Source organism: Dromiciops gliroides, chromosome 2 (assembly GCF_019393635.1).
Source record: "Dromiciops gliroides isolate mDroGli1 chromosome 2, mDroGli1.pri, whole genome shotgun sequence".
In the NCBI taxonomy this organism is placed as follows: domain Eukaryota; kingdom Metazoa; phylum Chordata; class Mammalia; order Microbiotheria; family Microbiotheriidae; genus Dromiciops; species Dromiciops gliroides.
In genome coordinates this window covers 478,010,706-478,037,036 of record NC_057862.1, presented here as the reverse complement: position 1 = coordinate 478,037,036, position 26,331 = coordinate 478,010,706, and the positions used below count along the sequence as shown (strand labels likewise).

The window sequence follows — 26,331 nt, the reverse complement described above, 5'->3', positions numbered from 1 at the left end:
GATAATTTTTTAGCTTCTTCATTATACTTGGATCTATTTTATATACCTGCAATACACAAATAAGCCACAAAAATGTGGAAAGGAACAAAACATTTTCAGTAATCAATAAAGGCAGAATAATGACACTTTTTTGCTGACATGTTAAAAAATTACCAAATCAGTAATGCGGTCATTTTTATACCCCAGGAAATTTTTTGGTTTGCTTTTTTTCCTCCTCAGTCACTATTTTGTTTCCTTGTGTTTATATATTTTATTATTTTTATCTCATATTTAATGAAATTCCTCTATTAAACAATCATGGAACACTAGTATCTACTATTGTTTTTTTATAGTTAATGATCAGTAAACTATTTGCAGGTGGGTTATTATTGCTTTAAACTGTTGTACCCTCTTAGTGCCTCTCTTCTCTATAGGCCTTATTGCATTCCCAATGGTTGTTCAAGTCCCGGCTGTGGCTGTCCTCATCTAGACTGGCCCTTCCTAGGTCCTTTAGCCAGAATAGCCAGCTCCAAGATCAAATAGATGTCGTAATCTACTCTGAGTAGTGTTAGCCATTCATTAGCATGCCCACCCCCACAAAAATGTGCTACCCTGTATATGTACCTAAAGTTACTCTCCAACATAAAAGTAAACAGGACATATATAAGGCAAATATTTGGCCAGCATATATTTCCCTGTTTTATTCCTCATTTGATACTGATGATTTGAAAAGCAGTCATCTTCACTGCATAAAGTGAAGAATATTTTGTGATTAAAAAAAAAGATACAATTTACTGGAGAATTTTTATGACCTTTTGCTCTGAGTTAAAAGTGTGCCTATTTCCCCCCTGCATTTAGTGCCTTCCCTTTGAGATCTTTTTATATTGTATATATCTTGTATATAATTTTTTGCAATGTTGTTTTCACCATCAGAATGTGAGCAGGTATCATCTATTTGGATTTCTTTCTATCTCTAGCACTCAGCATAATGTCTGGCAAATAGTGCTTATTGCCTTGGATTGATGACATTCTAAATAATCAACTAACAATAAACAATAGGATCTCATTATTTTATCTACACAGTTTATGGTGCAGTGCATTGAGTACTAAACCTAGAACTAGAAAGATCTGAGTTGAAGTGGCCTCAAATATTGATTAGCTGTGTGATCCTGAGCAAGTCACTTAACCTCTTTTTTACCTCAATTTCCTCATCTGTAATATGGGGATAATAGCAACTACCTCTGGAGGTTATTGTGAAGATCAAATGATAATATATGCAAAGCACTTGGCATAGTGCCTGGCACACAGTAGGCACTATATATTAGAAATTATAATCATCACATGATTGTGAGGAAGTGATCGCCTACAAAAACAAAAGCTTTTTGCTTCTTATATTTTTGTGCAGATATAATCACAACAAGGAGGCCAAGAGGTCCCAGAAACCACTTCAGTCTGGTTATACTTGATCTTCTTCAATAGCTTGCCACATAGGAACAGGTGGCCTGTTTGCCTTAGAAACAGAAGTCTATTTACAGCCTACCTTGTTTATAGAGAATTGTTATTTTGTTTCTTGTCATTTGATTCCCAGGCCATTCTAGAGAATGGCAGTTTGGAAACCATGGGAGTCTTCTCTTTTGTTGTCTATTTCTGTTGGGAGGCTTTGATCCAGAACCACAGCTCACTGCTTATGACTGTATCTCAAAGGGCTTCTCTGCAGGGAGAATGTGAACAGTGTCCCTGTTTTTTTGTTCACAGACAATGGCTCCCAAGCAGTCTTATAGGATGATAACTCTTTTGTTTGCCAGAATTATTCTGAAAATTTAGGGGGACAAAATAATAGCCTTTAATTCTAATAATATGGTATAAAAAGGCCTTTTCTCTCCTAATGAGAACAGGTGTGTTGAGCCCAAAGCTGGTGTACATCACAGATTATAATAAATTCCAGGTGTTCCCCTATAAAGCAACAAGCATTTATTAAGCACTTACTATATGCCAGGCACTGTGCCAAGAGCTGGGAATATGAACACAAGCAGGAAGATAGTCCCTGCCCTCAAGGAGCTTACATTCTAACTGGGAAGACAACACATAAACAGATGAAAAGAGGCGCAGGGTATAGGATGAGACAAAGATACCCCGTGTAAAAGCATAGTAGATAAAGTCCAGGGTACAATTCCATAACCTCTAGGATCAGATATAAGGTTTTCTTTGGGGCAGTTAAAGCTTTTCATAATCTTTCCAGCAATATTACATATCACTCCCCTTTATTCATTCTGATTATTATTTCATCTAGTTCTGTAAAGTACTCCTTTAGTAGTTTCACTGATAAAGCACTAAATCTCTAAGGTAATTCAGGTATCACTATTTTAATTATTTTGGCATTTTCATTTTATTGGCAGCCCAATCTTAGTTTTTGCAAGTGTTGATCATCATGATAATCTTTTTAGGTTTTCATGACAATGCTTTTCTCTGATTCTCCTCCTGCCTGACAATTCCTTCTGTCTCCTTTTACTGAATCTTGATGCTAGTCATGCTAACAGTGGGTGTCCCCAAGGCTGTCCTAGGCCCTTTTCTCTCTCTATAGTCTTTCACTTCATAATCTAATCAGCTCTCATAGATTTAATTATTGCTATGCAGATGGTTCTCAGATCTCTCTCCCCCTAACTTCTTTCCTACAATCTTATATTTCAAACTGCTTATTGTACATCTCAAACTGGATGCCCCATAGGCATCTTAGACTCAGCATGTCCAAAACTGAACTCCATTATCTCCCCCACCCCTTTCACCACTTCCTAAATTCTCCATTATGATTGAGGGTATGACTATCCTACCAGTCCCTCAGGTTTCACTCCTCACTCTCTCACCCACCCCTCTGGCCCCCATACCTAATCAGCTGCTGAGTCTTATTGTTTCTGCCATGGTTATATCCCTTGTATACTCTCCCTTCTCTCCTCAGACATTGCCACCACTCTAATGCAGATCCTCATCACCTCCTACCTGCATTATTGTCACAAACAATAGTTTGTTAGTCTCCCTATTTCAAGGCTCTTCTCACTTGTCCATTCTCCACTTAGGTATTGAAGTAATCTTCCTAAAGCACAAGTCTTTGTCACCTTTTAGTCAAAAAAATCATGTGGCTTCCTGTTACCTCCAAGATAAAATATTCACATTGTTTTCTGATATTAAATGCTTGTCCCAACATGGTATTTGTAAACAATGAGGTCAATGATTCTTTCAATTAGTTCTATGTGCAAAGAAAATTAAATTCAGAAAATGTGTCTTTTGAAGAGATTGAGGCTCACTTCAAACTAACACCATCATTATTTCTATTCTTAGGATCATTTGAGAAGAAATTTCTGGAAAACTTCCAGCAGCTGGGTCTGGCAGGGAATTGTATGAGCAGTAAAGAATGTTTTATCATTATGGGGATATTAGTGAATCTCAAAAAATTGTGTTTTTTTTTAAACTTCAGAAGCAAAGAAATTGCTTCCTGACCAGAAAATTTGATTATGCATTACAGTAGCTAAATTATTTGTAAGAAATCAAGTTGATTAGGCTGCAATTTGATGATGATCTCAATATTAATAAACCTAATAAATTTAAACTATTAACTGTTTAAAAAGTCTAAATTTAAAAAAAGGAGGGGCAGCTAAGTGGCGCAGTGGATAGAGCACAGGCGCTGGAGTCAAGAGTACCTGGGTTCAAATCCGGCCTCAGACACTTAACACTTACTAGCTGTGTGACCCTGAGCAAGTCACTTAACCCCAATTGCCTCACTTTAAAAAAAAGTCTAAATTGCTTAAAAGCTCTGCTCTAAGTCCTGAAATACTGGATCACTGTTAAGTATATAATATAGCCTTTATAGTTATCTCTTAAATTTATATAAAATAAAAAATCTGTTCTCTCTCCCTTCCACTTTGAGCCCTCCTCACTCCTCATTTAGTCATCCCATGTTTATTGGTTGAAGCTGAATGAAATATGAAGTCAGTCAAGAGAGACCAGGTAGGAGTCACTGAAATGGAAGTACTGTAGCTATTAACTGTATCCATTATCTCCTTTATCAGAATCTAAGTCCTATGAAGACAGGGTTTGTTTTCTTTTTATCTTTGTAACTCCAGCAAGTATCAGTGTCTTATATGTAGTAAGTGCTTAATAGTGTTAGTTGAATTAAACTGAATTGACAGCTAACTTATCTTTGTATTAGCTTTGTGTCCTGTACATGTTAGATTCTTAAAAACATCAGTTGCATAAAGGACTTAATGAAACGTACAAAAATGAGTGCAACAATTGCTTAAAATCAATGTACCTAAACATTCTTAGACTCAAATAGCTTAATTCAAATAATACAGAATATTTTAAAAACACCTCTTATTAGAGATGGATTAGTATCCTATACTTTAGTAGAAAATTAGCAGCTGTTCATAGCTCAGCCAGAATACTGTCAATCAGAGGCATAAAATCTAGACTTTTCTATCAAAGAGCTGCTATGCCTTTTTAATCACCAATCATAGGCTTCAGTCATTGGAAAAGAGAGATCCATGCCTGCATTCCATAGGAGTAAAAAACACACTGCCCAAATCATTTTAATATCCTCACCCCAGAAAAAATGTAATAAACCCAAAAGGAAATTATGCTAGTTCAAAAATCTAGCCTTACCTCCATGTTGTCTGGAAAAAAAACCCCACAACTATTTAATTAGCACCAAACTATCCACCTCTCATTCCCATGGTAGCTCAAATTAATGGCTTTGGTGTCAGCATAGGTTAAAAGTTGGCCATTATGTTGAGGTAGTCACTGCAATAAAAAATTCTGGGCTCAACATTCTTTATTCAGCAAGGGGGCATTGATATACATGTATGGTTGCTGCTCAATTCAATGCCTGCTGATCACATCTTTAGAGAAATCTTCATAAAACTCAAACTAGATGACAAGTACTTAAATCCTTTCAAACGTCATGCCTAGATACCTATAGTTGGCACTATGGCAACATCAAAGTTGTTACTTATAGGCTATTTGCTAGCAAGACTTTTGTTTTTCCTGTGGGATAGTCTGAAAAAATATGCCTTATAAAACAAAATGCATAACAGACTAGCATCACCCAAAGCAGATGGCAGATGAATGAAATAGCAGCAGGTAGAGCCAGTTCTGCTTTCACATCCTACGGGTAAACTTTGAATAACTATTCTCAACTAGTGTAAACAGTAATTAAAGCACCTTTGGTGGGGCACTTGTACAGGTGGCCACCTCTGAATGGATATGGAAGAAGTAGGCTTCACAGACTCAGTCAGCACCCAAACATCATTATTCTCACAGAAGTAGAGGCTGTATGCAGGGTATGAAAGACAAAACCACACGGAAAACATACCTTTTACCACCTCTCAGGATATGGAAGTTCTTCTGGTCTTTGAAGATAGTCACAGGCACATTTGGTTGGTGACTGGTGTTAAGACCTTCCTGTAGTGGTAGCCTTTTAATAGGCAGTGCCACAGGTATGGTACAGCATAAGACAGGAAAGAAGGAAAGCTCCCTTACCATATTTGAGCAAGTCTCATTCTCTTCAGGGTAAACATACAATTTTGATTAGATTTTTCCTACACCCCCAATTGTCTACATGACACTATAAATATGGAAGATGGATGAGTGCTCACCAAGTAAGTTATTAGGATATGGCTACACATTTCTACTGGACAATAAAACTCTGCTCCATGGAGTTGTTTTCCTCTGGATATTGGTAGACTAGACCTCATCCTGAGGCAAATAGGGGTCTTTCAAAGCACTTCCAAAGAGCTTCTTCATTCCCACTTGCTCCAAGCCTCCAACTCATAATCCCTCAGTGACAGGGAGAGGTCTGATACTTTGTTGAAGGTGGGATGGTCTTCATGAACATTCTGAATTCAATTAAAATCTTCTGTGGATGGATGTTAAAAGGTTGAGGTCATACATCCATAAAAGCAGCACCAAGAGGAACATCCAAATTATAATTACTGGAAGATCCCTGGCAAACGGGGAAATTTAACTTCAATTACCCATTAAATCGCCTGTTAAAAACAGTGGTCATAGAGGTCATATAAAGTTGACTACGTTTAAGAGAACATTTGGGTATTACTTACTAGGCTTTATACAAAGCAGCACTAGCTATACTGGAAAGTCCACATAATATACACATGGAAAACATTCAAAATAAATAAATGTCCTATGCCATTTTCAAAAATATTGCTACCATTACTATTTCACTATTCCTGATAAAGCAGGATAATAAAGTACAATTCTGCCCTCAGGAGATGTAATATTGTATAACAATCTAAAGTCCCATTTTGTTTTTGTGACATCAAACAGTGTAAAAACCAAAATATTTATGTGAATTTGCAAGTAAGATATGGTCAATACAGCTGTGTTCATGAAATACAGAAGAGTGAACTAGTAAAAGGGTCATAAATTATAAAAGTTGTATAATTATGACTATTTCCACCATTAATTCCTTACTAGAGTAATCACTGCACATTGATGAATGGTTAAAAAGTTAACCAAAAGTATAATGAAGAGAAGCATAGTTCATTTAAAACTGCAGAAAAATTAGTGAAAATCCTTATTGATTGCTAAATGTAAACAACAATAAAAACCATGATAAAAATCTAGTCACGACATTTTAAAATCTTGGTCAGTAAAACATGTATAGAAAACTTCAAGTAAAAGGAGACTTTGATTTTACTTTGTAACACAATAACTTCCAAAGGCTAATGTGGCCCCAAAGAAAATATAACTGACTTTGGAAAAGCTGTAGAAGAGACCTTTACTTTCATAATGGTAATTTTTTCTTATTCCTGAAATTCTTACCATTATTCAGGAAACAGATTCATAATCTCAACCGAGGAAAACATCTTTTTACCAAGAAAAGGAAATGTTGACACTCGTGTGAAGTGATTTCTTATAAAGCTAACACAATATCATACTATAATCAATTAAAAAAAATGAAAAAGAAGCAAAATCTGAATTTAGAGGAACACACTTCCTATATAGCAAATCCATTTAAACTCTGCTAATTCAGGAGAATTTCATTAGCTTAAAGAAGTTTTATAAAAAGTATAATTTTATAGGCTTCATGAAATGAGAATTAGACCATCAATTCCTAATATTTAGAATGAATGATCAGATGTTGACATGTCTGGACAGCTAAAGAGACCAGAGGTCAAAAAGTTGATACCCTTAATAAGAATAAATAAGATCAAATGGCAGTGTCTTATGATCTGGGTTGCCCTCTACTGTTAGTTCCATATTTGCTTGGTATATTTGTAAAACCAGTCCTGAATCCTTGAGTTGCTCCCATTCCTGGTGCTCCAAATCCTTGACTGAACATACTGCTATATGGTGTGGATCCATGATTAATGCCCAAACCATAAGGCTTAGTTTGTGTATTTAGAAGAATAACTGGGGTCATATTTTTCCCTGGTGTATTAAAAGAAAATTCTGGAGGTGCAGTACTGGGTTTAGCTGGAGTTGATGTGAGAGGGTTCAAGTCATCACCCTTTAAAGGTGGCATTGGGATTATATGATGATCTGGAAGGTTTAGCATATTGGCTGCAACAGGTCCAGATATTAAAGCAGGCCTCATCCAATCATCTTTGAAAATCTGAACAGTCAGAGTTGACACCAAAGTGTAGAGTCGGTTGGTCACATGAGCAAGAACCATTTGTTCATTTGCATCTCTTCGAATTCGAACATGCACTGATCCAGCCTAAAAAGAGCAAACACATAAGAAAGAGCATATTTAAGGCAAACTAAGATGTTGGTGAGAAAGAAAAACTTTATTTATGATTTGCTTGTGACATTTTCTTAAACAAAAGGGAAGGCATAATTCATCAACACCTCATAAGCAGAGATTACTTAGGGAAAAAGTTCACAAAACCATTTTTACGTGCTAAATAAAAGTACAGGCAATAACCAGGAGAGAGCAGGTAGGTTTCTGAATAAACTCAGTTCTGTAGAAGAGACTAATGGTAATAATGGATCAAGTGACACCTAAATTAATCTTAGTTTCCCTGCTAGTTCAGTTATGGGGCATCTAAAACAAACAAACAAAAAAAGGTCCAGAATGGCTTTCCAATATTAAGAGTTATACAGGGGTAGCTAGGTGGCGCAGTGCATAGAGCACCGGCCCTGGAGTCAGGAGTACCTGAGTTCAAATCCAGCTTCAGACACTTAACACTTACTACCTGTGTGACCCTGGGCAAGTCACTTAACCCCAATTGCCTCACTTAAAAAAAAAAAAAGTTATACAGAACAGAATGGTATCAGCAATTCTTTAGTCAATTGTGTAGTCATAAAGACATATGTATGACATAAAAACTGGCTAAATTGCTTGAATTTAGGTGCTTTTGACTTCTTCACCTCCTACATCCAATTAGTCACTAGGTTTTGTCAATTGTTTTATGAAGTATTCTAATTTTGCCCTCCCCTAAAATTCCCATTTAATGTTTCTAATTCATCGATCACATTTTAACTCAACCAATCATATTCTAATCTGTACTGAAGTTATTTTCATACATCACACTTACCCAAATAGACTGTGAGTTCCTTGAGGGAAAGAAATCATCTTTGTACTTTGTACACTATCTTCTGAACAAAAAGTATTTAATAAATGTTTGCTTGCTGAATTCTCTTTTCTTCTCACTACCACTATAATCTGGTTCATCATCAAGTGACTCACAGGTTTTTACAATAGCCCACTCTTTGGTCACCTTTCTCCCGACTTTACTTCATCCTGCATATGTCTAACAGACTAATACTACTGAAAACACTGAATGTTATTCATCTTTTTTATTCTCCAATATGAACAATTTGTTCTAGTCAGTCCATGGTCTTTGTCGTTCTCAACACATGTTCATTGTCTCCTCAACCTCATTCCTTAATCTATTCTCCTGACTCAAAATACTGTCGTTGGTCAGAATGCCTTATTCTCTGCTATCTGTATTGTACTCATTCTTCAAGGTCCATGTCCTCCTTAGAGCCAAGGTACAGAAAAGTCAATAATGATCTCTCCCAGCTCTAATTTCTTTTGCATTTACTAACTGTACTGTAAAATATATACTGTCCTTTGTTGTGTGCTACAAAATTTAGAACATTATGACAATACATAATGTTGTTAAATATAATTTTATCTTTTTTACTATTTCATGTGTCCTTAAGTATATTATAAACCCAGAGAATCATATAACTTTTAGATTTCAAAGAGACATTCTAACTGGGTCACTTATTTAGTTTAACCTCTGACTAAAGCATCCCCAAAAAGTGATTATTTATTTTCCACTTAAACTCACTAGTTCCCAAGACAGCCCATTACATTCTTAGACAGGTTTCATTGCTCCTTATATTGAATTGAAATATAATTAAATATTATCACTAATTGCTACTATTTCTGCCCTCTTCACCAAATGGAATAAATACAATACTTTCACTAACAATTCTTAAAATATGCAAAGGCAGTGAACATGTAACCCTAAATTTTCTCTTTAGAAATATTATCCCTACATCCTTCAAGCAATTCTTTTAAAACAAGGCTCTCTATGGGTGAGGGTCATGTTTTATAGAATAAAAACTCAGAACTTTTGGGAAGAAATCATTTTAGAAACCTAAGGTTTTCGGGGGCAGCTAGGTGGCACAGTGGATAAAGCACTGGCCTTGGATTCAGGAGGACCTGAGTTCAAATCTGGCCTCAGACACTTGACACTTACTAGCTGTGTGACCCTGGGCAAGTCACTTAACCCCAATTGCCTCACCAAAAAAAGAAACCACAGGTTTTCAATTAAAGATTTCCTTTCAAACACTAAAACTTTAAAAACTGTTTTGGAAGGATATTGATTTATAATACATCACACGATAGCATATATTCTTAAACAGAATATACTATACTATCAATGACTATTATTTTGTTATATAGAAATGTTCTCAAAGATTACTGAGGTGTGTAGAGCTCAGGGTCCTTATACTACATGACTTCAGGATGTTACACTCTGAATTTTTATGCCTGATTTTTTTAGTTTCTGAGTCTCTTCTTTTGCAGTTGGGCCAATACCTGTGGCTTCTTGCTGCTATAAGTGTGCCTGTTTGTGGCAACTCCTTTTCCCCTTTTGTGGCTTCTCATCTGCCGAGGATTTAGAAACCAGAAAACAAAGGTTACTGGAACCATATAGGCAAGACCTCATTCTCACTTGATTCTGAACCCTCTTCCATTTGGCTTCTGACCTTTAACTGAAATTGCTCTCTCCAAAGTTACCAATGATCTCTTAATTGCCAAATCCCATGGCTTTTTCTCAATTCTCATCCTCCTTGATTTGACTGCAGCCTTTTATATTGTTGATAACCCCCTTCTCCTTGATACTCTCTTTTCTGTAGGCTGTGGTGACATTGCTTTTTCCTCCTACCTGTATGACCACTCCTCTGTCTCCTTTGCTGGATCTTCTTCCAGACCATTTCCAATAACTTTGAGTGTCCCCCAAGACATTATCCTGGGCACTCTTATAGTATTTTATTTTATTTTGTGGGGCAATGAAGGTTAAGTGACTTGCCCAGGGTCACATAGCTAGTAAGTGTCCTAAGTTGTCTTGGACTAAGTTGAAGACTGCCTCATCCTGACTATTTGGTGGCTCTGCCACTCTAGTTAGGGCTGACCAAAATAGATCTAAGAATCATCTGCATAAAGATGATCATTGAAATCACAAGAGTGACAAGATCACTGTGACAGCTAAGTCTTCAACTTAGTCCAAGACAACTTAGGAGGTTAGAAGGAGAGATCTGTGACATGGGGGTGGAGGTTGGCTTTAAGCTCATGTAGATGAAAGACCAGGAATGGGACTAGATGGTGCCAACAAAAGAAACAACAGCACTGGGAACTCTCAAGCCAGAGATGTTAAAGGGACCTGGCATCTGGCCACAAAGAGAATAAGGGAACTCCTATGCTAAAACTAGACACAGGACCAGACAGACAGAGTTTGCAAATCCATTGCCCATAGTCACTTCTGGGTGGGTCATGGTTCAAGGGAAGTTGGTTAGGAGGAAGTGGGAGCCCTGTGGTGTAATGTTTTTGGTCTAGAGGGGTCAGGTATATCACTTCTGGTCCTAAGGGATCAGGGACCCTGTGAAATAGTATCATTTCCAGTCCCAAGGGAGTAGGGCTCCTGAGGAGTATTACTGATTGTAATTCCAAGGGATCAGGGGTTCTTCCAGGAATAAAACCAGAGTGCAGACCAAGATAGAAGTGACCACACCTCTCCCAAGATCATACCACCTTAGAAATACCAACAACTTTCAAACCCCAGAACAAGCTCTTAAAACAGCAATGCAAAAAAGCCAGAAAACTGAGATAGTATCCCTTCTTCCCAATTCCCCCACCAGGAACAGAGTCCAACTTTAACATAAAGTTAAAAATCAAGAAACAGAATAGAAAAATGAGCAAACAAAAAAAAGAACCTGACCATAAAAAACTGCTATGGTGAGAGGAAAGACCAAGACACAAACTCAGAAGACAATGAAGTCAAAATAACTCTAAGCAATGCCTCAAAGAAAAAAAATGTGAATTGGACATGAGCTTAACAAGAATTCCTGGAAGAACTAAACTAAATAATGATTTTCAAAATCAAATAAGAGTGGTAAAAGAAAAATTAGGTTAAGAAAAGAAAGCAAAGAAAAATATTAAAAAAATTAAGAGTTTGGTAAAAGAGGTATTAAAAATATGGAAGAAAATAACACCTTAAAAATAGAATTGGTCAAATGGAAAAGGAGGTACAAAAGCTTATTGAAGAAAATAATATACATTAAAAAAAAGCTCTAAATCACTACTGATTAGAGAAATGCAAATTAAAACAACTCTGAGGTACCACCTCATACCTATCAGATTGGTTAACATAACATAAAAGAAAATGACAAATTTTGGAGGGGATGTAGAAAAATAGGTACACTAATGTACAACATGTTGGTGGAGTTGTGAACTGGTCCAACTATTTTGGAGAACAATATGGAACTATGCTCAAAGGGCTTTAAAACTGACATGACCCAGTAATACCACTACTACGTCTGAATTCCAAAGAGGTCAAAGAAAAGGAGAAAGGACCTATTCATACAAAAATATTTGTGTTGGCAAACCACTGGAAATTGAGGGAATTCCCATTAATTGGGGAATGGCTAACCAAGTTGGGGTATATGATTGTGATGGAATACTATTGTGCCATAAGAAATGATGAGCAAGATGGTTTCAGAAAGACATATATGACTTTTAAGAAAGACATATATGGTGTACAATGGTAAGGTGTTACTCCAGGTAAGGAAAATCTTCTCAGGTTGCTTCTTCTCTAAATTTGCCTTGCTTGATATGATCCTTGCTTTCCTAATTTTTTTTTTCACCTAATGGGCAAACTATATAATTACACACTTTTAAATTACTGGAGAACCCATTATAATATGACCACTACCCTGGTGCCAGCTTGACTAATTACCCTGACCATGAAGGTATAAGCAATTCAGAAGACATATATGAACTCATGCAAAGTGAAGTGAGCAGAATCAGGAGAACACTGTACAAAGTAATAGCAATATTGTAAGGAAGATCAACTATGAAAGACACAGCTACTCTGATCAAGACAATAATCCAAGATAATTCCAAAGGACGCATGATGAAAAATGCTATCCACCTCCAGAAAGAGAAGCATACTTTTTTAACTTTCTTGATTTTTTTTGTATTTTTTTCTTTTTTTAGCTGTATTTTCTTTTGCAACATGGCTAACATGTAATTATATTTTGCATAACTCCACATGTATAATTGACATCAAATGCTTGCCTTCTCAATGAGAAGGGAGAAGACAGAGGGAGAGAATTTAGAATTCAAAATACTTTTAAAACGAATATTAAAAAATTTTTACATGTAACTGGGAAATATTTAATGAAATAAATAAATATATATCAAAATGGAAAAAGCCCCAAACACTGCAGTTATTCACATGGTGGGGTGGAAAACAAGATCGTTGAGAAAGAAAAGGGAAAAATCTCTCAATACTCATTAGTTTACCCAATGACTGCTTTCTAAGGGTTCGAATAAAATTCAAACCCTTCAATAATTCAGATTTGATTATATGAAATAAGTATCAAAGAAACATTTAAAATTTTTATTTTTAATATAATGTTTTATATAAATTTACTAAAAACATAACAGTAGAAAACCTACCAATGAACCAAATCCCAGTGTCCAAAAGTGTTCATTTCTGACTTCTAATACTCCATCCAAGGTAGAAACCTAGAGATAAAAATCATTGATAAAGTCTATCTTTTTATATTTGACACACTCTAGCTTCTACCAACTATTGTTTCCTAATATCTAAATTTAATTATATCTCATGCTTCCACTAAATGACATTAATTAATTTATTATAACTAGTGAGTATTTTGTTTTGTTTTGGGGTTTTGTGAGGCAATTGGGGTTAAGTGACTTGCCCAGGGTCACACAGCCAGTAAGTGTTAAGTGTCCGAGGCCGGATTTGAACTCAGGTCCTCCTGACTCCAGGGCTGGTACTCTATTCACTGTGCCATCTAGCTGCCCCCATAACTACTGAGTTTTTGAGAGACAGTAGTGAATAAGCAATTAACTTTCAAGCCAGAAAGATTTGGGTTCACATCTCTAAAGCTGAGAAAGTCATTTAACATCAGTGCTCTGTGCAGTTCTCTAAGACTGTAGGTTGCAGAAGTGTCACTTTGCAATGAAAGAAGAATTTCCCTATACTGATAAAATCATGGGTATAGTCTCTATCTCTATAGAATTTATAAAATTATGTAACTATGATGTAGAAATCTAGAACTCAAGGCTCTGAAGTAGTGAAGCCTTTCCCTCATTAACCACAATTTTGGGATTCATCACAATGCCAAGTTTGGAGAAAGAGTTGTAGATAATACACAATGAGCATAGGGGTCATCAAGGCCCAGGTAATGGTCCAGAAGATGTCTGTGACAGAGAAAAGTGAAAAGTCATTTGAAATAAGGTATGTCAAACAGAAGCAATGCATCCAAAATTAGAAGGGAGGCAGAAAGCTGGGAAACAATTTTTGAGGCCAGTACTTCTGATAAAGGCCTCATCTCTAAAATATATAGGGAACTAAATCAAATTTATAAGAATCCAAGTCATTCCCCAATTGAGAAATGGTCAAAGGATATGAACAGGCAGTTTTCTGATGAAGAAACCAAAGCTATCTATTCCCATATGAAAAAATGCTCTAAATCTCTAATGATTAGAGAGATGCAAATTAAAACAACTCTGAGGTACCACCTGACACCTATCAGATTGGCTAAAATGACAAAAAAAGAAGATAATAAATGTTGGAGAAGCTGTGGGAAAATTGGAACACTAATTCATTGTTGGTGGAGCTGTGAACTGAACCAACCATTCTGGAGAGCAATTTGGAATTATGCCCAAAGGGCGATAAAGCTGTGCATACCCTTTGACCCAGCAATTCCACTTTTAGGTCTTTTTCCCAAAGAAATCATGGAAAGGGGAAAGGGACCCACATGTACAGAAATATTTATAGCTGCTCTTTATGTGGTGGCAAGGAATTGGAAGTTGAGGGGGTGCCCATCAATTGGGGAATGGCTGGACAAGTTGTGGTATATTAATACAATGGAATACTATTGTGCTGTAAGAAATGATGAGCAGGAGGAGTTCAGAGAAACCTGGAGGGTCTTATGTGAGCTGATGATGAGTGAGATGAGCAGAACCAGAAGAACATTGTACACAGTATCATCAATATTGAGTGTTGACCTACTGTGATGGACTATATTCTTCTCACCAATGCAATGGTACAGAAGAGTTCCAGGGAACTCATGATAGAAGAGGATCTCCAAATCCAAGAAAAAAAAAGAAAGAAAGAACTGTGGAGTATAGATGCTAATTGAACCATACTATTTCTTTTGTTTTGGGTGCTGTTGTTTTTTTTTTTCTATTTTGAGGTTTTGCATTACTGCCCTGATTTTTTCTCTTATAACAGGATTAATGCAGAAATAGGATTAATGTTATTGTGGATATATATATATGTGTGTGTGTGTATATATGTATCTATATAGATATATAGTTATAGTTATAGATATAGATATAGAGATATATACATAGATATAACCTGTATCGGATTGCCTGCTGTCTGGGGGAGGGAGAAAAATCTGAAATTGTAAAGCTTGTATAAACAAAAGTTGAGAACTATCTTTACATGTAACGGAAAAAATAAAATACCTTATATGTAAAAAAAAAATAATAAAAAAAAATAAATAAAAAATTAAATTAAATTAAATTAACACGACTACAAAACAAAACAAAACAAAAAGAAGTGACACAGTTAGATACGTCATTAAGACAGTAAGACTAATTTTATTTGTATTGGGGGGAGGGGGTGGGTGGCTGTGTATTATGACAAGGAATAAAACTATTCCATTACAAACAAAACAAAACAAAACAAAACAAAAAAAAGAAATAAGGTATGTCACTTTACCTTCTCCAATACCTGTCTTTGGTAAATTCACTGGCTGGTGTTGATAATTCCTCTGACTTATCTGCCTTCTGTTATCATGTTGTTACTCCATCTACACTACATTATTCAAATGATTATAAACTTCCAGAGATCAGGAAATAAATACTTTGGGTTAATCCTACCTGGAGTCTTAACAGAATTCTATTCATACCTACTCCTATTCACAATATTGATGATTTTACTAAGTAACCCATCTAAAATGTCAGCTATTATTACCTCTCTGATAAGTTTATCCAATTGTCCAATAACATGAGGCGGTGTAGTCTAGGAGAAGAAAATAACAATAAATTATGATCAATATATGATAGAAGACTAAGTGAATGACTCAGAAACTATATGAATTTGGTTAAATAAAATAGCCTACTTTAAAATGTTACTTCTGAGGTTTCATCAAGAATGACTATCAAATTTGGAGACATGAGAGGGAAGTGAGGCTAAAAGATTCTAGAGTTCTATCATACAAATTCCTAAGGCTATTAGCCTATAATCAAATTAATTCATTTGTTGGGGCCCTCTGTCCACCAACCTAAATATATGTCTAGAATTGTGAAAATGATTACAAAAGTGCCACTTTCCTGCTTCTGGAAGTATTGTCACATGTAATGGGGAAACTGGGGAGAAGGATATGTGTATGTGTGTGTGTGTGTGTGTGTGTGTGTGTGTTGCTTGTCCTAGTCCTGGGGATAATCCTGCCTGACCAGCCTGATCATGAGGGTGAGAGTAATTAGTGAACAGAATTTCAAATGTAAAGTCTGTAGCAAAAGAAATATGTTCATTTTTGGTTCAGTGACTAAAAGATTCACTGTCAGTAGCTAAAGATTATGAACTCTAAGGTATGTATACATAAATAAGTAAAAATGAGAAGCTGCACTTTTTTCATTTAACATATTCAGTATAGAGCAAAAGCCTCACCACCTTGGTTTTATCATACATTACAAATACAGGACTAATACCCTACCCATCTTATTAGTTAACTATGAGCTTTTTCTATATCCATATATCATGTTTTAGGAGAAATTATTTCATCTTAGTGCCTAAACCTAAATCTAGATATCATGTTATAATGGATTTTCCAGTAACTTAAAAGTGTGTAATTATGTAGTTTGCCTATTAAGTGAAAAAAATTAGGGAAACAAGGATCATACCAAGCAGGCAAGTTTATAGAAGAAGCAACCTGAGAAAACTTTTCTTACCTGGAGTAACACCTTCCCACTATACACACTCATTGGATACATAGTACCAACTGTCATCAAAGCAATAGCTATTGCTGAAGCAGTGTCTACCGCAAAATAATTACTGAAATGAGAAAATAATGCCAAGAGTGAATGAAGGTTCCTTAAACCACCTGGTAATTTAAGCAACTCATAACTGATTCTAAAAATGAATGGTACTGTTAAAACTAGCCAATATTAGGAATGAAAAGACCCTTAGAATTTCTACTTTTTAAAAATATATTTCTCCCCTATAGCTGAGTCTTTAAAATAAAAAAAAAAGCTACTGATATAATGTATATATAAAACAGATATGCATACAAATAAGGCTTTAAAAAAATAGCAACTGTTGCATTAGGTAATAATAAACCCAAGTGCAGGATATCTGTATCACAAGGAAAATTACCACATCAAGCAAGATATGATGTGGAAGCTAATGTTATGACAATTTAATTTCCTTGTCAAACATCAATTTCAATTCTTCTCTTAAGCAAAAATGGCTTATTTTGTGTAAACAAATGGAATTTAAGGATTCATTCAATGTGCTACAGAAATACTAACTTCCTGATAGGCATTGTGAAAGTTTAGAAGTCCCTGGAAGGGAGGAAGGGGTGGATTCTCTAGTACTTTATTGATAGAAGCTTTTCTATTAGAGTACAAAATTCCAATACTGGTTTGATTTGTTCAGAAGTTCTTTTATGAAATGGTTCAAAGCTCCAAAGTCATAGGGTCCTCCTACATCCTCCTTTCCCAAGTGGTTTTCAATATATGCAGTATATCTTTTGTAACTGGTGCCCCATTCTCTAAAATAAGGTAGGCTTTATTAGAAATAAGGCATTATTCAAATAGAAATAGTTGAGTGTAGAAGCAATGTGGGTATTAATAACTTTAAAAGCAAATAGTTGGGTGTTTCATTTCCTTAAATTGTTCCTATATAAATTAATTTGTTTTGTTTTTCTGATGACAGCTCATGAAAAGGTTAACTTTCAGTGTTTTTGCCAGTCATAAAAATCTTAAAACATTAAAGTGGAAGGAATCTTAGTGGTTATCAATTCCCACTCTCTCATTTTAACCATGGGGCAGCTGAGGCCTAGAGAGGTTCAACAGCTTGACTGAATCAAGGTAGTATGTTATTACCTTAGTTGAACTAAAACCCAGGATCCCTAATTTCTGATCCAGGGATATCCCTATAACATCACATTGGCTTCCTTATAAGTCAGGTCCTCAGAGTAGTTGTTAGTACCAATAGGGGTAAGAAAAATACTTACTTTATTTCAATTAACATATATGTAATACAAAGAGCAAAAGCTCCAGCAATATCGATCAAGACAAAAGGATTCATTCGAGGAAGGAATATACTGCTAAGCCCTGGAATGATGCCACACAAACTATAAGGAAAAACAAATCAAAGTAGGATTCATTAATATTATTCTGCCAAAAATTTACCAAAAAAAAAAAAAATGAACTGCATTTCAATAACACATAATCTATCTTGTTTTTATTGAAAGAAAACTGTGGCGCAAAGCTTAATTACTGACAAAGGTCTACTGGATTTTTTTTCTCTTTATTTTATCTGTGGAACTTAGGCTGATTCAACAAACATGCCAACAGTATATAAAAAGGAAAGAAAAGTTAGAATAAGAAGCCACCTTCTGTGCCATTCATGTACTTACAGAATGAGTAATTTACAGTTTCTGTACAAAGATTAATTTCTTGTGCTTTTAAAAATTATTTATTATTGTTTAATTAAATTATAACCAAACTTCATTCAAGCTTACCTTCTACTAAGATCAGCAACATGTTCCTGAAGCCAACTAGTAGTAGCAGCTACATAAAATAAGAGATTTTTATTATTAGCATGACATCTAGGGAGAACAATCCAACACCATTCCTGATTTCCTTAACTTTTTGATAAGTTTAATGAATACCAGGCAAAGTTATATGCAGAAGTACTTATACTTATAATGTTGCAGAGCTTTCTCTATTGCATGTGCTACCTACAAGAAACCTCTCCTGGTCTAGTTATTAATGCTTTCTTCTTCCCTCAAAACAGCTATTTATTTATTTTCATGGTATACTCCCAAGCAGACTATCAGCTCCTGGAGGACAGGGAATATTTTTTATTTTTGTCTTTATATCCTCCAACACTTAGCACACAGAGCCTTTCACACAACAGGAGCTTAATAAATGTTTGACAAAATCTGTGTCAAAAGCCTCTTTTGCTTCAATATATTCTAACCAGTTCGCATGAAAGAACTAATGAATGTAAATAGTACAGTGCTCTATACAAACTTATTTCAGTGAAACTTTCTAGATTATTTCATTCAAATTTCCACATGTCACTAATATGCTCATTTCAAATTTTACTCTTTAGTTTTTGGGATATTAGCACCCAAATTCTAAGTCTTAACAAATATGATATAACTTATAAAAGCTGTTTCACCTTAAATGAGAATTTCAAGCATCTGTTTTCTTCAGGTTACCCCATTAAGCAAAGTTTTAAGATCTACAACAGAGGTACTTAATTTTTTTGTGTGTCACAGACACACATAAGTGAAATCTATGAACCCCTTCTCAGGATAATGTTTTTAAATGCATAAAATAAAATACATAAGATTACAAACAAACCTAATATATTGCAATTTAGTTACCAAGATAAAAAAAAAAGTTAGCAGACCTTAGATTGAGAATGCCTGATTATCTCAGGTTCTCTGACTTGTTACCACTGGGTCTGTCTAACCACCTGATTTATCTCCTACTAGCATTTCTATCCATCCCTTGACTATGGGCCCTTTCTTGGGTTGAAGGAGCCCAAAATGTTGAGGTTCCTTAATTAAACTTTATTAATTGGATCACCAGAGTGACAGTCTGCACCAAGAAAATCTCTGACTTTCAAAATATTTTTAAAGAAAGTTTTTTATTTTTATTTTTCAAGTATACGCAATTACAAAAGTGTTGCTTGACGGACATCCTCTTGGACTTGTTTTACTTGGATTAAAATTATTTCTAATTAAGCCAATTATTTAATTTAAAGAGAAATTTTAGAATGCCCCAAAATATGGTTCTTTTAAGGTTAAACATTCCCTTCATAAGACTGTTTACTTATTAATTTGCTTAGCAAAACCTTTTTTCCATTACAGATTGTATTAATATACTTTAGCCTACTCCACAACTGAATTACTGAGGTCTAAATTAACAACTTTTTTTTTGTATTTTGAGCTTTAAAAATGCTACAAAAAATGTTAATAACCACTGCTCTTTGCCTCCTTTTCAGAACAAGTTTTTATATTTGGTGCATGTGATTAATACTTTAGGTCTAATGAAGCTATCAGAAAGAAACAGAAAATCATCCATGTAGGGAGCTCATAGTGAGGAAACCTCCTCTACTAATTCAGTACGACATCTGTTCTACAACTTATACTCTCAGAAAGCTACTTGAATCCTGAGAAGCTAAGAGACTTGCCACAGGTTGATCATACAGTTAGTATGTAGCAAAGCCTGGAATTGAATTTGATCCTCTTGACTCTAAGGACAATTTTTTTTCCACCATGCCATGTTTTCTATTAGAAAAAAATACCAATTTACAAGGGAGATTGAGCAATCAATCAAGGTAAGAAGAGCTATTTTTAAAATTGGATTTTCTTACTTATTATGGCAAATAAAAAACATACCTTCAGAGACATAAGCAAAAGGTTTATTCCTAACAGAAAGCATTGTAAACAAGTTGAATGTGAGAGCCACAAAAGTGCCAACTAATAATCGTCCCCTAAAGGAAAAAAAAATTCACGTTTATTTTCTTTTGGCAATACATATGTCATTTCACGATACATATCACTATGTATATCCTTAAGATAAACAGAAAGACAGAGAGATAAAGTAATTTATTTGCTTGCTGTCTTTCAATAACTTGAGACAAACCAGATGCTAAACTTGGTTTCTGGAGCCCTCTCAGGTGTCCTAGCTACTGGACAGGCCATCTAATTCTGTTCCCCCTAAGTACTAATAAAAAAAATAGCTGACATTTATAAAGCCCTTAAAGGTTTGCAATGTTCTTTACATACATTATCTCATTTGAGCCTCAAAACAAATCTTTAAGATAGGAACTATATGAGTTATTATCATCCCTATTTTGTTGTTTAGTTGTTTCAGTTGTGAACAACTCTTCATGACCCCATTTAAGGTTTTCTTGGCAAAGATACTGGAGTGGCTTGTCATTTACTTCTCCAGCCTATTTTACAGATGAGGAAACTGAGGCAGATGGGGTGTAGTGACTTGCTCAGGGTCACACAGATAGGAAGTGTCTAAGGCCAGATTTGAACTCAGGTCTTCCTGACTCTAAGCCTAGCCCTCTATCCACTGCACCACCTAGCTGCCCATCATCCCTATTTTACAGATAAATAAATAGAGGCTTAGAAGTTAAAAGAGTTGCCTTTGGCTACACAATTAGTAATTGTTAGAAATTTGAACACAAGTTCAAGGATTTAATCTACCACTGCATACTGCCTCTCAAGTAGCATAGAAAAAGAATATTTGGCATTCACAGTATTTTATAAAGATCCATTTTTATAGTCAAATTGTATAAATGTTACCCCTGTAAAAATACAGAACAAATCATACTTTGATTAGTTTGGAGTAGGCATGGGTAATCTTAATGCCAATTATTCTGTAATTTACAATAACAGATTTGAATGTTTTATTTATATATACATACATATATACATACATATTTATAGTATGTGTATATATATCTATATATTTGTATATATGTATATGCATAAACACACAATTTAACAATTAAAGGATGAAGGAGTGGTGCTTGGAGTGCTATTTTGGGAAGTATAATCTAGGACTACTTGTACAACTTCTTGGGGCGGTGATTGGGAAACTAAATGAAGCTGAGGAAGAAAACACTGGGACAACCCAGTGAGCAAAGTTACTTTGTCTTGTCTTGTCTTGTCTCTAAAGCATTTTGAAAAAACATATTGATAGAACTAAAAATCTTATGAAAACAAATGTTGAAAACTCTTTTGACATGTAACTGGAAAATAATAAAATGCTTTTATGACCAAGAAAAACATATTGATAAATGCTAACCTTCAGAAGAAGAAAAAGCAACTGCTAGCTATTAAAACATATTTATTAAACATTGAAATTAAAAATAACATATTAAAATATAATCTTACGTATGTATTTCAGGCTGCTCCAAAAAACGTTCCACACTAAAGAAAGAAATGATGTAGATTTTATTCAATAAATTCTATAAATTATTACAAGAGAAAAATTATTCTTTGACCTATCCAAACTTAATGAAACAAAATTACCTCAATACTCATAATAAAAGTTAACTTTTGAATATTAGTAGTAATGGAGAATAGAGATCACTTTGTGAAAAATAATTATTAATAATCATTATCTTGGGAGACCCAATGATCTCCCCTTCTTTCTTAGTCCTTTCTCCTCCTCTAGTTAGTTTATCTGGGTCAAACCCAACCCAAGCTTACAAAGAATCTTGGGTAGAGACAGATCGTTTTGTCTAGATGGCTGAAGGATTGATTAAACCACAACAATGTCAGAAACTATTTTGGGCAAGGGGTCCACATTCTTTCTCAGATGTCGAGAGTTGAGTGACCTGAGTCACTATCCCCAGACTTCAGCTTAATATAACCCACCTCTAATCATGTCAATCAATTAGATTTGATTGTTGTTAACCATTAGATTTGACTGCTATGCGATAGACCTCCTACAGCTGGAAGGGCATATGAACTGAGACCCCACCCCCATAAGGGGTCTTTGGTCTGAGAGAGATGGCCAATAGACCTTCTTTTATTAATAACCCACTGGCTTATTAATAAAATGATTAAATTACCCAGAAACTATGTCTCTCTTATTTTTAATCATCACAAACTAATCCACAAATTCATTTGCTTCTAAAGGCCTCTACCAAAGACTTCTAAACAACCAAGAAATGGATTTGACCTAAGATTATAAACTTGAATATCTGACTTTTATACCATGAAATATACCAATGACTTCTGATTTCATCACTGTATGTGCTTTTCTACAACCAATGCAGACAATCTACAACTGCTCTGACTTAGCAGAAGTTCTTTGAGAGTTGTTGTAGCCAATCTGGTGATGAGCTTCTCCAAACTTAGGGTGTTCCTGGATATCAGACATACAGTTCATCACTGGGTTCAATTTGAAAGTTTCCAATTCATTAAGAATTTTGAAAGTGTATAATTCACTGGCTTGACCTTTGATAGCCCATGGTCATCTATAAGATACAACGAGTTAGGGGCAACTAGATGGCGCAGTGGATAGAGCACCAGCCCTGGAGTCAGCAGTACCTGAGTTCAAATCCGGCCTCAGACACTTGACACTTACTGGCTGTGTGACCCTGGGCAAGTCACTTAACCCCAATTGCCCCCCCACCCCAAAAGATACAATGTGTTATCAGTGTAGTGCTTTAGTGGAGGAGCATGTAAACTTAAACATAAAAAAATCAATGAGACTTAAAAATATATATTGCATTAAGAAGTATTCTCTGTTGAAATGACTTCCTACTTACAGTGAAATAGAGTTTGAGATACCACACTAAGAATTTATCAATCTCCTCTATTTGGCATTTAAAATCCTTCATAATCTGGTTCTAATTTATCTTTCCAGGGTCTACATTACTTCCTGTCACTAATCTGGAGTTCTTCATATTTCAGCTAAAATCTCATCCTCTGCAAGAAACCTTAATCTTTTTCCTTTAATGATAACACCTTGTTTCTATCTTGTTTGTAGATGGTTGTATGTATGTTGTCTCCCCCATTAGATGGTGAGCTCCTTCAAGACAATTTTTGCCTTTCTTCATTCATGCACAGCACATGGTAAGCTTACATACTGTTTAACTTAATAATGGATAAAAAAACACACATTGTTTTTGTGGAGCAAAAGCAACAGTCTAATGATCTGAATATTCAGATCAATTCAAATCAATTGCACAAACTTTTAAATGCCTACTATTCACACTGCTTCAATGGCAATCCCTCCCTTCCACACCCCAAAGAGTAGTTATTAATGGTTCAAATAGCTAGAGGTCTCCAGTAGAGTATCTCAGGCATCTGTCTTGGCTTTGTGCTGTTTAACATTTTTATCAATGACTTGGATAAAAGTACAGACATTATATTCATCAAATATGCAGATGACATAAGGCTGATAGAGACAGCTAACATACTGGATGACAGAATTAGGATTCAAAAGAATTTTGGGGCTAAATCTAGTAAGATGAATCTCAAAATGGATAAATGTAAAATCTTGCACTTGGGTAAAAAAAATATGCAACTTTAAAAGTATAAGAGTATAAGATGATTAGACTGCCATGCTGAAAAAAAATGCCTGGGTGACCATGATGAGTGAGCTCAATATTCATCACTAGCGTGTTGTGGCAGCCAAAAAAGATAATTTGACTTTGGGCTGTGTGAAGAGAGTAGGAGTTTCTATGAATAAAGAAGGAAGGAGCTTAATAGTACTGTGTGCTCTGCTCTGTGGTAACCACCCCTGGGATATTTTGTTCAGTTCTGAGTAGCACAGTTTAAGTACAGTAACAGACTGGAGAGCACCCAGAGCAGGTCAGCTAGAGTAGTAATTAAAAAAAGGACTGTGAATCCGAGTTACAGAGGAATCAGTTGAGGGAATTAGGCATGTTTAGCCTGGAGAAAAGAAGACGAAGGAGGAAGACGCTAGCTGTCAAGTATGTGAAGGGCTGTCCTGTGTAGAAGAGGTCAGAGGTCAGAGGACAGAATGAGTGATGGATAAAAGTAGCAAAGAGGCAAATTTAGGCTTGATTTTTCACATGAGTTCTCTAAGAGGGGAGTCTGACTGGAGAGTCAGTGGCTCTTGCAGTGGAGCAAGGAGGGATGATCACTTGTTAGTACATTAGTGCGGGGATTCCTTTCCTGTATGAGTTAAACTATTTGGCAGCTGAGTTCCATCCAGCTCTGAAATGCTAAGATTGTGTAAGATGTGAAAGGAATGGACCATGCTATATATTGAGGATACAGAAATGAAAAACAACACAGTCCCCACCCTCAAAGAGTTTAAAACCTACTTAAGTATAATTTGAAATAGAATGTGATAGAGGCAAAGGAGAAATATAAAATTTTCTCAGAAAGGAGAAATCAGCTTCTGCCAAGGAATAAAAATAGGCTTCATGGAAGAAACATATACTGCATGATGGAAAGCAATGTGAATAAGATTAGAAAGTAGATTTAAATGAAATAATATATGTAGAGCACTCAACTAAAACTGCTTTAAGTCACCAATGATCTTTATTGCCAAATCTGATGTCCTCCTCTCAGTCCTTAAACTTCCTGACCTCTGAAGTTCAGGTTTTTGTAACAACACTATCTCTTGATTCTTCTCCTACCTAACCTTCTAAACCACTCCTCTCACAGTCCTTTGCAGCTTCACCTTGCATAGGCCCCTAACTATAGGTATCTTCCCAAAGCCTTGTCCTCAGCCCTCTTCTCTTTTCTCTCTATACTCTCTCCAAGATACCATCAACTCCCATATAGTGAATTATCTTCTCCTATCAGACATTTTAAACAGGATGCCCATTGGACAGCATGAATTTGACATGTCCAAAATGGAACTCATCATTGTTCCCCTAAATATCCCTATTTCTGTTGAGGGTGCCATCATTCTTCCAGCCTTTTCAGGTTCATAGCTACAGAACTATTCTTGATTTTTCACTCTCACCCACATTTGCAATCAGTTTCCAAATCTTACCATTTCTATCTCCACAACATCTCTTGCATCCATGCCCTTTTCACTATTAACAAAGGCACCAGCTCAGTTCAGGCCTCATAACATCTTGCCTGCACTATTGCAATGACCAACTAATTCCTTCCTGCCCTAAGTCTTTCTCCATTCCAGTTCATTTTCCTCACTGCTGCCAAAGTGAGTCTCCTTAAGGACATACCTGACCAGGTCATTCCCTTACTCAATAAATGCTAGTAACTCTCTATTATTGCTAGGATGAAACATAAACTTTTCTGCTTTAAAGATAATTTATTCCCAAAATTCTTTTCAGCCTCATCATACATTACTCTCCCTACTCCCCCACCCCCGCCCCCTGCCCAATTCTTTCACTTCAAAGTTCAGCCAAACTGGCTTTTCACACATGGTACTCCATCTCTTATTGAAGTAGTCATCCTTGATGCCTGAAACACACTCTTTCCTCACTCCTGCCTCACAAAATCCTTACCTTCCTTCAAGACTCAATTTAAGCCCAACTTCTACATAGTGGTATCCTTCTTCTCTAACTACTTTATATTTGATTACCTTGTATTTAATTTGTATTCATTCTGTATATCCTACATGAGTTGTCTGCCCATCATTGAATAGTTAGCTCCTTGAGAGCAGAGACTGTTTCATTTTTTTGTCTTTGTATCACTGGTGACTAACATATAGTAATTACTTAGTAAATGCTTATTGACAGAATGATTTGCAAACTTTAAAGCAATATATATATATGTAATGTAAGCTATTATTATTATAGGCTGGGGTCAGATGATAGAGAGCTTTAAACAATAAACTAAGGAGTA

General features: G+C 35.5%; 1 protein-coding gene across 2 annotated transcripts in view; it reads right to left on the bottom strand.

Moving 5' to 3' along the window:
- Positions 1-1,935: 1,935 nt before the first annotated feature.
- The window catches only part of SLC30A6 (solute carrier family 30 member 6), a 46,432-nt gene continuing 22,036 nt past the window's right edge, over positions 1,936-26,331 (bottom strand). For both annotated transcript variants that reach the window (XM_043986816.1, XM_043986817.1), the window contains 8 exons: positions 21,922-21,957; positions 20,410-20,504; positions 18,517-18,565; positions 18,007-18,126; positions 16,721-16,823; positions 15,744-15,791; positions 13,187-13,255; positions 1,936-7,708 (listed from right to left, as the gene is read on the bottom strand). In XM_043986816.1, the coding sequence (XP_043842751.1) occupies positions 7,214-7,708; positions 13,187-13,255; positions 15,744-15,791; positions 16,721-16,823; positions 18,007-18,126; positions 18,517-18,565; positions 20,410-20,504; positions 21,922-21,957 (1,015 nt within the window). In that variant the 3' untranslated portion in view covers positions 1,936-7,213. The remainder of the gene's footprint in view (positions 7,709-13,186; positions 13,256-15,743; positions 15,792-16,720; positions 16,824-18,006; positions 18,127-18,516; positions 18,566-20,409; positions 20,505-21,921; positions 21,958-26,331) is intronic.